The 14,092-nt window shown below is 46.3% G+C and overlaps 1 protein-coding gene across 7 annotated transcripts in view; it reads right to left on the reverse strand.

Annotated features, from left to right (window-relative positions):
* ITPR1 (inositol 1,4,5-trisphosphate receptor type 1) overlaps window positions 1-14,092 on the reverse strand; it is a 3,145,915-nt gene that overhangs the window by 893,724 nt on the left and 2,238,099 nt on the right. For all 7 annotated transcript variants that reach the window (XM_069643506.1, XM_069643503.1, XM_069643505.1 and 4 more), the window contains 2 exons: window positions 10,778-10,888; window positions 10,293-10,388 (listed from right to left, as the gene is read on the reverse strand). In XM_069643506.1, coding sequence (XP_069499607.1) covers window positions 10,293-10,388; window positions 10,778-10,888 — 207 coding nt within the window. The remainder of the gene's footprint in view (window positions 1-10,292; window positions 10,389-10,777; window positions 10,889-14,092) is intronic.

The following is a 14,092-nucleotide window of genomic DNA, read 5'->3' on the forward strand; positions in this document are numbered from 1 at the left end:
GAGGTCTGGGGTGACCCTTTGGGTGCCTTATTGCCACCAGCAACTCTATAATAGCTGAGATGGAGGTCATCTCCACCACAATAAAAGGAATACTAGCAGCAAAACTGGGGATATGAACTTCAGATCGGCTGCAAATATTGATAGCCATACATTTATATTGGAGCCATGTCTGCATCAAACTCAGAATCATTCTGGAATCCCTGGCAGTTCTTTTGTCCAGGGTGAACTTAGATTATCCAGGAACAAATATCCTCTTGGCAGGGTACTTTAATGCACAATGTATCACTACCCTGACCAGCGAAGATGGATCAACTGCTAAAAGTCACTGCTTTAGGTAGGAGATGGGTAGCATTTCTCTTTGAGTGGAATTTCATAATGGTTAATGGTGCAATAAAAGATGTTTCCCTTGCTGCGACTTGGAGACAGGGTAGCTCCAGCTAAACCACTTATTATGTGTTCCTTTACCCGCGGTTATTTGACATTTTTAATAGCTTTCGGGTTAAGGATGGGGGAAGTTGCAACCACAGACGCCTTGAATTCATCGTGACTTGGGAACTCCTTAGGAATGTGGACCGCCAATGCCAACCAGTATCAGCCAACAATGGTAAGAATAGGCTGGTGAAGTACAGAAGGGATGGTGCACATATAAATGACGAGCTTCAACATTTTGGTATGTAGACACCCAATTCTGTTTTGAAGAATAGGTGTAGTCCAGTGATTTTTCAAGAATACCTGTGGACCACTGATCGTCCCTCTGAGACAAATAATCAAATGCGCCGTCCATGCCATCACATATTTGACAAGGAAACGTGGAGAAAAAAATAGGGAATTGCGTAAAGCAGCAAGGGAATTGGGGAGCAGAGTCCCAGTATCAGAAGAGTACAAAACAAGAGTGGGTAGCCTTAAGAGGGATTATAGAAATTGTTCCTGGGATCGTCGAGTCCTCCGTCGCCCAAAAAGATGGAGAGTCGATGCTTGCAGCATTGAGCAACAATAACTCACAAGGTTTGGGCACCCGTTAACCAACTAGAGGCCCTGGAAGCCAGTATTCAAAGTAATGTAGTTGCCGAAGTGGAGTGGTGTAGCCACTTTAGCTCCCTCTACAAAAAGGCACCCACAAAGTCCTGCTTTAAGATCCACAACACACTCTGGGAGTTAGACCACTGGGAGAGTCTTATATCCAAGTTGAACCGTAAGTCAACTTCCTCCAGGGAGGCAGGGCCGAATGGCCTCACTTATCAAGTTCTCAAGGGAAATGTAAACTTATGGTCTAGGTTGCTGGCCCTGCTTTTCTGGCGGATCGTGGAGAAAAGATAGTTTCCCTCGTCCTGAAAATTTATATCATCATTCCCAACTTCAAGGGGGACAGGGGGGAATCAGACTGATGTAGAAAGTAAAATATTTGTGGGACTATTATTGATAGAGTTGGATCAATGGGCTAGACAAAGAAACATCTTGTGAAGGTTCCAGACCGGGTTTCGTAGAGGCCTCTCCACAGCACTGAATGGAACAGTGTTGGGGATCCTTTGCGATAAATCCTGGGTCAAGGGGGAGTGGGGGGGGGGGTCCTGTGCTTTATGGAGCCTGGATAGACCTCTCTAGAGCATTTGACATGGTCAATAGGGACAGCCTTTGGAAAAAGTTGGAGAAGTGGGGGGCAATGAAGCCGCTGTAGGCGATGTTATCTAGTCTGCCTGGTGGCCCCCCCTTGTCTTTAACCTCTATCTAGGGGAGGCATTGGATGTGTCTGCGTTGGGCAGTCCCAGAATCGGCTCTCAAACCGTCTGATGGCTGGCCTACGCTGAGGATATTTTCCGTTTCAACAATACAACTGTTGGCTTGCAGCGTTTTCTAAATTCTCTGGGGATTTACGCAAGGAAGAACAAGTTGCTGATTAACTCGGAGAAGTCAAAAATACTGGTCTTTAAGAGACCAGGTCGACGGGTGGCAAACTATAAGTGGACTCTGGGAGACCAAACTATTCCGGTTGTGAAGGAGGTGGTTTACTTGCGATTCACATTATACACCTTTGCCAAAGTAGGCAAAATTAATTTCAATTTTATTGGGAAGATCACTCAATTGACATCTGACATGATAAAACATCTGGTGACATTCTGCATATTTTCCTTAGTCCTCGTGATCAGAATTTACACTGCCAAAGTATTTCCAGTCATCCTTTACGGGTTAGAGGCTAAACCCCTGGCTTGGAAAATGAACTGGTTGAGACTGGAGGCCCGAATATTGAAGAGAGTCCTTGGCCTTCCTCAGAGTTGACCAATAGCCAGTTTAAGATATGACTAGGCCTAAAATCGATCAGATCACATGCAGAATGGAGGCTCACTTCCTTATATCGGTTGATCAAGGTTTCCCAAGTCAACTTGCTTTATGAAAATATGAATGCGCTCCTGGAACAGTTTTAATCAACGTTCTTGACCGGATTAAAGTAAATTGTGTCCGGAATACTTGGTGGAATGTTTTGCAATCCAATGAAGGTAAAGAAAGGAGAAATTACCTTACCGTAATGTTCTTTCTATGGATTCTTCTCCCACGGATTCCTCATCATGAGAGATATCCATCTGCAGCTTTGCTTTGCTGTTTGGAAATTTTTCGCTAGGGGGCGTAGTGGACCTCGTCTCGGGCTTCGGTCGTCGATCCGTCTTGTCTGGCTCGTGATTGTTGGTTCCGGACGTGACATCAGGTGTCGAACCTATAAACCACATCACTACGCCCCATGAATCAGCACCAGTGAAATGTGGCTTGCAGGACAAAGCATCCAGCTCACTAACCCTTCTGGCTGATGTAATCGTTACTAGAAAGGCAGTGAGCCTGTGAGCAACCTGTTGAGACAAGAGTGCATGGGCTCAAAAGGAGTCGCTATCAAAAATGTAAAGGGCAGCTGAGATATACCCTATAGCAGTAGATTGCGCAGGGCGGAAGGGGTGGGAGGGAGAAACAGTTGGATTATGAACCAATCCCAAATTGTGAAATTGACTGATAAATTTGTAAATCAGGTGGTTGCGGCACCAAAGGGTTAGGTATCTAGCGCACTGGAGTACACTAGGTTTCTGGCGAACTTTGTCAAAGTCAGGTAGCCAGGGGTAAAAATGCATTCTCTCATTTGCACGTATATGAGGAAATGGCAAATGCAAAGAGAACTTTGAGGAGACTTAAGGGAAACAAAGGTTTCAATGGCAGATATTAAAAAATGAAAACAGCAACATCATAATTGGGTTAGATCTAGAAAATATGCTATGTTACAAAAGGATGCAGAACTAATGCTCCAGATGATTGCTGCAAAAAAGACCAGGAAAATCTGGAAATTAATCAATTCACTGAATGCACCGCAGGGGGCGCTGATACTTAATCACATTTTTATTTGCGGGAGATCCTGCACCATTTAACGTGGTGGAGGATCAGTATTGCACGGAATGGGCATTTTCTATTCATTAAGATGACATTGCTGCACTGATTAGGAGTCCAGTAACTCTCTGGCTCCGGGCCCGGATGGGATGACAAACTATATTAATAAGGGATCCGGAACTATGGGCTGAATTCTTGTGGCAGATGTTTCAGTATATTAGAGTAACTAAGAGTCCCTCTATCATGGAAGTCATCTGTGCTGGTGCCATTCCTCATGAGAGGCGAAAGGTCAGATTCGAAAAACTGCAGGCCTATCTCTCTTCTTGACGTGGCTGGAAAGATCTTTGCATCACTGGTGTTGAAGGCGTTGTCTAGGGGGATAGTAACATCGGGTAATTACTACCCTTTACAGTCGGGATTTGTCAAAGAAATACCCACATCATTGAATGGGTTTCTGTTAAATGTCTCGAAGAATCAGGCAGTGAGAAACAAGAGTAAGATCTATTTAGCCTTCATAGACCTGGCCCAAGCATTTGAAATAGTGATTTGTGGAAAACATAGGGCTAAAATAAATGTATGGGTTGCCCGAACGATATATCAGAAGTAATTAAGGAATTGTACTCGGGAACATCATTGGATGCGAGGGGAACGTTCTCTGGCCCAATCCCAAAAGAAAAAGGTCTCAAGCAAGGATACCCAATTGCCCCAGCTCTTTTTAACCTGTTCATTTTGGCTAAAAGCCTGCCCCTGAACGTTGATGGAAAGCCCCTAGATAGACTGCTGTATGAGGATGATTTGGTCCTAATCGACCAAACCCCTGATTGGGTTACAAAGACAGCTGAATGCTCTACAGTCATATGTATACAAGTCATAAGGATGGAACTGGGTCTTACATCAATGTATGCAATGGTGGTGTGGAAAAGTCTAGCGTTGTATAGAAAATGCATACTACTGAAACCAGTGAAAGATTTTAATATAATAAAGGGTGCGATAACTGCAGGGTCTGAATTGACATTAACAGAATGGAAAAAAATCTGTTATGTAATTTTGGCAGATCTGAATGTTTCAGAAGTCTTGATATCAAATCCATTTTCTGTCAAATATAAGCTATGGACTAAAGACTGGACAGAGACTCAACAACAAAGACAGTCTTACAGATTATATGCACAACTAGTCCAAGAGGCTCGACGAGTTAACACCTTGCCCAAATATTTGGTTAAATGTCCTAACTACCATCTCCGCACACAGTACATGTGCTTCAGGTTAAACCTATATCCCACGAGAGAGAGAGTGGCTATAAGAAACAGAGCCGAACGAGTTGAGGTAAAATGCAGATTGTATAACAATGAGCATTCTAAAGAAACTGCAACATCTTGTTATATTCTGCACTGCACTGACAGAGCTGAGATCAAGAGTACTGGGGAAAAGTTTTAGCGACCAAAGCTCGTGGTATGCTGAAAAATGGTGGCTGGCTTTTGTGCAGGGTGACAGAGTTTATTAAAGACATTTTTATATTATTATAAGTATCTGTTTAGTGCCTAGAGATTAACTGAAAACTGTCAATTGAATGATCTTGATGAATTTGATGAAGATGTTGTATGCTAATGTATTGATGGATTATCTGATTTTCTTGTATTGTTTTAATTGGATGAAGAAACTGAAAATGATCATGTTTAAAAGGTTTGTTTAAGCCAATACCAATAAAAAAAGAAATTAAAAAAACCTAAGTACCAGGTTAGGTTCTCAGTCTGGAACCACAAAAAGAACAGGCAGAAACGTATGTATAAGGCATTTTAGGAATTGGGCCATCACCAGGATCGTAAAGAAAGACCCTTCATACGGAGACCTCTTGAAAACAGATGAAGTCACCAAGTAACTTTTGACTGTTGTAACTTGTAGGCCTGACACGGCTAGTAACTGAAAGGGTGTAGCAACAGATCCGATCAATCTTGCGTTCCCTGCACTAAGCATCAAACCTTCTCCATCTGCATGTGTACAGCAATCTTGTACATGGTCTACGTGCAACCAGTTGCACCTCGAGTACTTCTTCTGAGAGGTCCCATTCATCGTACCTCATTCTCTCAAGAGCCACTCATGTAGATTGAAGGACTATGCGTTAGGGTGCAGCACCCAACCTTCCGAGTGGGATAGGAACTTCGGCCATCGAGGCAGATTGTCAACTCCAGGAGCTCTGAGCACCATGTTCTCCTCAGCCAATCCATGGTGATCAGGATCATGGTCGCTTGGAATCTCCCGAGAACCCATTAGATGACCGGGATGGGAGAGAAAGCATAGTGGAGGTCCAAGTCCCACTCCACTAGGAATGTCCCCCCGCACCCCAGTGCGCCCCTCACCGGGAATTCCCTTGAGCAAAACCGTCTGTACTTCCTGTTGGATTCTGTCACAAACAGATTCACCGTCGGGTTACTCCACTGAGCGAAGATATCCTCAAGAACTTCCTGGCACACTTCCCACTCAACGTGCTCTGTCTGTTCAGGACATCCGACAGCCCATTTTCCGTCCCTGCCAGATGAAATGCTGAAAAGGAGACCTGGTTCTTCCACAGCTGCATCGCCTCCCTGCAAAGGGGAAGGGACAGTACACCCCCATGCTTGTTCAGGTAGTGCAAGGCCACTGTATTGTCCGTCATGATCAGGTGCTTCCCCCTGATGGAAGGTGTAAAAACCATCAGGGACAACCTGATTGATTGCAGCCCCAGGGTGTTGATATACCACCGGATCAGCATTGTAGACCAAATGTCGCTCACCTACGGATGGTTGCAGTGAGCACCCCAACCTTTCAAGGACGCATCTGCCGCTACCCTGACCTTGGGCAGCGGAGGCCAGAAAGGTTCCCTCGCCACCATGTGGTCTCTGCTGGCCCACCAAGAGATGGCACACCACTGATCTTGACACCTTGAGAGCGTCCTTCGTGGTGCTGAAATACTGGGACCAGTGAACTCCCAGTAGCCATTGTAGAGCCTGCATTCGTAACCTGGCCTCTGGCACTAGAAAAAAATCAGGAAGCCATGAGTCCCAAGAGGCGGAGGAAGGAGACTGCTGGCAAGCTGTCGTGGATCTGAACAGATCGATTATCTGCCCGGCGAATCCTTCCTCTGGGAGGAGGGAAGCCTTCCCCTCTCGGATGCACAGGGCTGCTCTGATGTACTGGAGCCTCTGCGTTGGTGTTGTGTGTGACTTCCAAAGGTTTAGGGAGAAGCCCAGCTTGTGCAGAAGCGATCAAGTGTCTTTGAGGCGAGATGAAACCTGCTTCGACGACTTTCCCTGGATCGCCAGTCGTCCAGGTATGGGAACACATGAATGCCAGATCTCCAGAAGTTAGCTGCCACTCCTGACATCAGCATGTTGAAGATCCGCAGAGCGAAGGCCAAACCATAGGGGAGCACCTTGAATTAATAGTGCCTTTCCCCCATGAGGAATCTCGGGCATCTCCTGTGCCTCTGGTCGATGGGCACATGGAAATATGTATCCTGCAGATCTAACGAAACCAAACAGTCCTCAGACTGTAGAGCCTGGAGAATCACTTGCTGCATCATTTTGAATTTGTCCTTCCTCCAGAACTTGTTCAAGGCCATGTGACCCAAAATGGGAGGCAGCCCTCCCCTTTCTTGGGTACCAGTAAATACCAGGAATACAAGCCCCACCGTCTCTGCTCGGGAGGCACCTCTTCCAAGTCACCCTTCAACAACAGGGCTTGCAGTTCTTCCTGGAGCTCCTGTTCTAGTTGCTGGGGAGTGGGGTGGTCTGTCTGGGGGTCTTCGCGAGAAGGGTAGATGGTACCCCCATTGGACAAGCTGCAATGCCCAGGCGTCGGAGGATGTTGTATCCTGCCATTGTGGCACATGCTCACCAATCCCCCCTTCAACTGGGGAAACATGGAGGGAGAACTCAAAGCGGCTTTGTGACCGGTGCCGGCCCTGCCACTGCTGTCTGCTCGCCCGTACAGTCCCCCCTGCTGGGAACCCTTCTCGCATTTCCCGTGCCGAGATGTGTTCTGCCGTCTCCTGCATCTTTCTCCATAGCCGTGTGTGTATTTGGCAAAGTATTTATCTGTTTCTCCTCTGCTTCGCACTTTCCACTTCTCCCCCCTTCCATGCACTCCCCCCCCCTCCCAAGCACTTGCACGTTCTCAATGTCACTGGGCCTAGTAAGATCGCTGTTTTGTTCTCCCCTGTTCCCCTCCCTTGCCTTGTCGCGCTCTGAAACACTTGTGTACAAGCGCAATAGAAATAAAATATCAATATCAAAAAGGCACACAACGTTTTTATGGCCTTGAGAGCCATGCTACTTGAAGAGAAAATATTCTTAGCCAGGGTGTCATACTTCTTAGACTAGCTATTGGTTAGTAAGTTTGAGGTGGATGTGGATGGGCTCGTATTAACCTTGACTGCATGGACCACTCGCCAATCCAGCATAGGTTGGGCCGACAGATCGTGGGGGATCTCCCCTTGCAGGTTTGTATTTTCTTGTCAACTTGGAATCTATAGGGGTGTGGAGGAAGGTTTGGTGGAACAGGGTCTTCACCACAAGGAAACAATTGGGTCTGAAATGGCCACCTTAAATGGCATTGTTCTCTCTGTGGGCTGGCCCTTTTGAGGATACCTGTGAACTTGTAGGCCGAAAGCGGCTTCGCTGGGGCACACACGCTTAGGGCATCCACCACACTCTCAAACAAATAATTTGCAGTCGTCTGACCCTCCTGGCGCCAGCTAGACATCGAGAGCCTGATCTCAGTCATCTGGGTGCATCATCTCAAAGAATGATGTCCTTGACTTGGGGACAAATTGCCTTATTATCCACACCAATTCATGACCACATCGGCATCGAGAATGTTGGTGCCGACTGAGGCTCTGTTGGCATCATCTGCTTTGTGACGGTCAGTGTTGTGGCCAAAGGCGCAGAGCTCGACTGTCTCCTTGAAGCCAGAAGCACCGGGCGTAACTGGGACTTCCTTGGCTTGCTGCATCGAGTGTTGACCCGTACCCGCAGTGGCTGCCTTCATCATCTGAGCATCTGCTACTTAAAGGCTTCCCACTCGCCCATGGACGTACCCGTGCCAGAGTGGGACTTACCTCGTTCCTCTGAGTAGTTTGAGTCATGCCTGCATCAATGATGATGCTTCTTCTTATGAGAAGAATAAGCCAATGAGTGGCTTCTGGAGTGTGACCTCATTTTATCCTTTTTTGGCGCCTGTACTCTTTCTCTAGGGTGGGGTCCTCCGTCTCCTTCTCAGACAATCTGGTGGCGGATCAGGCCAGAGACATTGACAGTGAACGCCCCAACTTCAATTTTGCCGCCCCCTCCACAATGACTTGGGGCTCATCTTCCGAAACGACCCACAATCTTCGGTGATGTGATCAAAGCCCATGCACTATACGCAAATCGGTGCAGGCCAATTAGATACATTTTCGAGTTGAAATTGGTACACCAAGCCCTAAAGCGTGTTTGGGTGCTCACAGGGGTTCAACAGCTGGAATTCAACATCTGGAGACGTATCTAGTCCACTGGCATCATGGAGGCCTTCCGTGTGTTACAGTAATCCAGCCTTCACCGCTATAAAATCTGGGAAAAGTTCCATGGCTGTATCCATGGCTCGAACCCAAAAGGTATCGGGTCACACTCCTCAGAAAAAAATCGGCTGCATCAAGCCAGAATCTGGTAGGAAGCTTCAATCTTGCAGGACGACTGCCTGTCAAGGAGCTTCTTGGACCAAGGGGGCGGCCAAGAGTATCCACGCAGCAGTAGGTTTCTCACTTGGGGTCTCACTCACGGGCGTTTGTCCTCCGTGGGCTGCCTTAGTGCCAGATGGACTGGGCGGTCGTAGCTGAATTTTTTTTTCATTCATTTATTTTCTGAAGTCCTCCCACTTCTCCCTAGATGCACCCTTTGCTGGGTCCGATTTACCCCCATCGTTCGATGGCCTGAATTACGTCTGCGTTTCTTTAAGTGTGACAAGGACTATTAGGAGTGGTGAGATTCGCTATATGAGCGCCTACGATTCTTTAACTTCTTGTGGCATCTTCCTTCCGAATGCTTCTCGGTAGTAGGTTCCTCTGTATTGTTCTTCGAGGATTTAGGAATCCACTTTGGCAGGGATTTTTATGGCGGTCTGCTGTCTGCCAGTTAAGCCAAGCGTTTCTTCACTGCCTTCGGATTGACAGACAAAAAAAAAACATTGCTCCATATCATGGCAACACCGATACACCATACACAGATAACTGTGTGGTCGGTGAGGGACATTTTACAGTTGCAGTCATTGCATCATTTAAAACCTGCCGGTTTAGGCCCTGACATATTGACACTTGTACCAATTTGTTAGAATCCCACCCACAAGTGTCATCCGAGTGATGCGCTGAGCGTGTGGAAGAAAGGAACTGAGATAAGGGGGCATATAGCATTCCTTTAATAAAGGGAACATCGTCACGTCCATTGTCGAGTAGTAGCGCTGCCATATTCAAGGTCATCAATGACTTAATCGAGCAGCACTATGCCCCCTATCAAAATATGTCCACGCTGGATAGGAATTTGTGGGAGAATGCAATCCACCAAGTTAATATTTACTAGGTTAAAACTCTGTAGTAAGCTATATAGGTCTCATTTCCAAATGTTAATTTAACTAAGCACAGTGAGGATGTATTTTTACTGTTGATTTAATGTCTTTATTTGGAACAATTATGCTTGACTACAGAATTCTGATACCCAACAAAAGTAGTGGCACTGCAAAGATGAAAAATATACAAAAATGATTCAATGCCTAAGTGAAATACAATCAAATGCTTGCCTATGACATTTAGAAATAGTCCATATGTTCCAATACTACCAACAGACAAGACAAAGCTTAGTCACTCAGTCATAAATTGCTAGACCAGGCACCAATAGGGTACAATTTGGTTTCCTCCACACTCAACTCACCAGCTCCTTCGGCCTCATGTTGTAAAGAATCCTCTCTGCATTCTCGCTGTCATGCCTGCTTTCCATAATTGCCAGCAGCAGCTTGGAAGCATTATTCTAAAAGATACAAAATACATTTTAAGGTGCCCCTTCATCATGCCTGCTGCCAGTGATCAATTTATTTGATAGCTTCTAAAGATCAGTGCTGTTCCCCTTCACCTAGTGAACAAGTGGGTAATCAGCCCTATGTCAAACCTACAACTCTCCAGGCCTGGTTTTCTATCCAATAGCACTTTGATGAATACTGTGAGGTGGAAGTTCATGTCCCTAATGGAAAACTAGAACTACAAGTCCCATCATAATGTGAAGCACTGCTAGCTAAATAACCAGGGTGGGAGAAATGGCACCAAAGACATGGGTGAGTTGGAAACAACAGGAAATCTGGTTTCAGCATTCTGCGCAGCACCAAATTCAGATTGCCTTGATTCAGTTTGGTATCTACTTGCCTTCAGTTCCAGGACCAGGTCCATCCTTTTCTTCCCAAGTGGATTGATGTCATTCAGAATCAAGGCAGTGATGATATCTATTCCGTTGGACTCATGAGTCGCAATGCAATTCTGTAAGAAAGACAACCAGTTCACAAAACTGAAACACCCATTGCGATGTCACAGTTATAAAGATCATACTTTGTGTATCGCCCAGCCCTTCAACATCCCCCAGACTATAAAGTAATATACTTTCAAATGCAGTGCAGGTGTTCGAAATTTGTAATATTGTCACATTTACCATGCACCCATTGACCCGATATTAGTATTTCTAACTGGCGAGTGGCAGCTGGTAAACTTACTCCCCCTCTACCCCTATTGACGATAGGTCAAAAAGAAATTAATGGCACCTCTACAAGACTTGGTACTCGATGAAAACCTTGCTGCCCATGCACACATTTTCTGCCTAGCAAGGTATATAGTGATGTATGCCATCTTAATGTGGATGTATGCTTTTATGGGCTTCATGGTTGCTGTGTGGGTTTGGATTGGTTTCAAATATATCCTCCAATGCCTTTCTAAGTTGGTCTTGTATTTTTTGTTTCTTTTGGTTGCTTCTGTGTTTCAGTTGCCGAATGGAACAAAAACACACATAAGCAGCATTGGGGGTAGGAGGTTCAGGTAGATGCAGTGCTCCTCTACTTTTTTAAAACATGTTTCACTGTCCCTATACTTTTATTTTAAAAAGAGACCATTTCGGAATGGTTTCGTTTTAAAATCAAAGTGTAGGAAGAAGTAGAAACTTGCACTTCAGTGCACTGCAGTGAACATTCCCTGAAACGGCAGGGGATATGGATTGTGCATGGCGTGGAGTGGCGATGGGGCTTGCGGGGAGCGGAGGCAGGTTAGCAGGGAACATAGTTCCAGTACTTCTTTTTGTGCAATTCAACCACTGGGTAGGCGCTGCTGAACATGTTTGTATTGCTTTTCTGGTCACACACCGGGGCCTTAGACTCCCGCACCATCTTATACAGACTAAAAGCAAGTACTTGGACTCAGGGAGGCAATGAATCCCACTTAGACCATTGGTAAAGAAGAAAATAAAAGGCTCGTTATAGGCCCTTTATTCACACCCAAGACACAGACATAACTACAAAATAACAGTCAATCATACATAAACGTAGGAAAAGAGATTCACCGTTAGTATAGCTGCAGAAGACACGTTCATCTTGGCCACCACTAACTGCTTAGTCGCAGAGCAGGTAGGCAGCGAGATCACTTGTGCTAACAGGGATGGAGCGGAGCGTCCTCCCTCTCAGCGAGACTGCATCACCTAGGGTCCAATTCTCTCTGACATCCCTGAGGAATGGGGCAAAGAGTGGAAAAATCCAGCTAGAAGTTGAAAAACCTAGCTTCTCTCCCTCGCCTTTGTTCCCAGCACTCCTTATCACTGCACCTGCAAAGCTCGGACTCCCCTTTTGGCCCATACTTCAGCGCACAATACAACAACTATCCTCCACAGTTAGCTCATCTGACTTCATTATGTCACCTTGCAACCGTCGCAGAATTCTCGTTCGCTTTCTGAGCCCACAAAAACGTAGGCTTTCATTGCGGTAATGGAAGTGTATGTCCAAAATGGCCACACATCGGTGCCATGTTGTTTAGCTTATTTTCGCACATGCACTACAATGTTGGGCAGTTATCTGCCAGAGGACTTAATGGAAGAGGGATCTGCTGCAGCTTGCTAGGATTCAGAATTAGCCAATCCACAAAACAAAATGCATACGTTGTGGAGCCCCCACCAACCATTTACTACAGAATTTTTATTGAACTATGAGCTGCTATATGGATCACCTTCTGATTTCTTGCCTTTTAACTTTTCATGCGCCATGGGTCACCACAACCTTTTTAACACTAGCAAGTTCAAACGTAAGTGTCATATAGTGCCACGGCATAGTTTGTGTGAAGAAACCTGCACATTCTATTGTGCATGCTTTAACTCCTAAGGTAACACTTTTTTTACTCTGCATGTGTTACACTTCAAAGTATTAGAATGGCATCATTTAAAAATTATAAGTTACTCACCGTAGTGATTAACGTACTCTTAGTCCAAATTCCCCCCTTCCTCCATACTGTATGGGCATCCCTTCTAAGGGACGAAACTTTTTTCACCAGAAAAAAACCTTCTTCCTCTCTAAATTTAGAGGCGCGCTGGGGCACGGCCCAGGGAGCATGCGCTTTCCTGACTCCGCCCTCCAGCACCACACCTTAGTCCCCATTGACAATAGATATAACATTGCCTAATGACACTAGTAGAATTAGGGGGAAGGCTGGTGGGACGTATGGAGGAAAGGGGACTATGGACTAAGAGTATGTTAGTCACTACGGTGAGTAACTTATAATTACTCTTACGTCCTGTCCCCTTTCCTCCATACTGTATGGGTGATTACAACTGATTGTAGCCCCAGGGTGGAGAGGAGACCCTCCCTAAGCAAATAGGTTCCTGAGAACCGCCTGTACGAAAGCCGCATCAGATCTGGAGCCGGAATCCAAACAGTAATGCTTGTAGAAAGCCGAGGGAGAGGGCCAAGTGGCCGCCCTGCTTATGACTTGCCAAGGGACATGGAGCTGGAATGCGATGGCCGCTGCCTTGGCCCTGACTGCGTGGGTATGCATGTTGGCCGGGAGTGGCTTGTGCTGGCCTTCGTACGCCTCCTTCATGGCAGAGACCATCCAGCGGGATTTGGAGGCCTTAGAGACCTAATAGCCGTGCCCAAGCCACCTAAAGTGATAAACAGCGTCCGACTTGCGGAAGCCCTTGGTCCTCGCCAAGTAGAATTTCAGGGCACGTCTGCCATCCAGGCAGTGCAGCACTCTCTATGCTTCATCCTTGGGATCGGAAAAGAACGTAGGAAGGACGATTTCTTTGTTCAAGTGAAATGCAGATGGCACCTTCGGCAGAAATACCGGGTGCGTCCGCATGACTACCTTGTCCTTGTGAAAGGTGGTATATGGTTCAGCAGCGACCAGAGCCTGGATCTCGCTGACTCTGCGAGCCGAGGTAAGACCAACTAGTAAGGCCGTCTTGATGGTGACCAGTCCATGGATGCCATTGGCTAAAATGGTTTGTGAGCCAGGGCGCCCAAGGCTATGTTAAGGTCCCACACGGGGTGCAGTTTCCTGAAGGGCGGGAAGAGCCTAGCGAGACCAGTCAGATGTTTCTTGACTATAGGGTTGGAGGAGGAAAGGATGCCTTCCTTTGAGTTCCTGTAAGCCCCAATGGCTGCAAGTTATGTGCGGCAGGTGTCCGCCTGAATGAGCGAGGTGCACCGAAAA

This window comes from Ambystoma mexicanum, chromosome 2p (assembly GCF_040938575.1).
Source record: "Ambystoma mexicanum isolate Mex_15411 chromosome 2p, UKY_AmexF1_1, whole genome shotgun sequence".
In the NCBI taxonomy this organism is placed as follows: Eukaryota; Metazoa; Chordata; class Amphibia; order Caudata; family Ambystomatidae; genus Ambystoma; species Ambystoma mexicanum.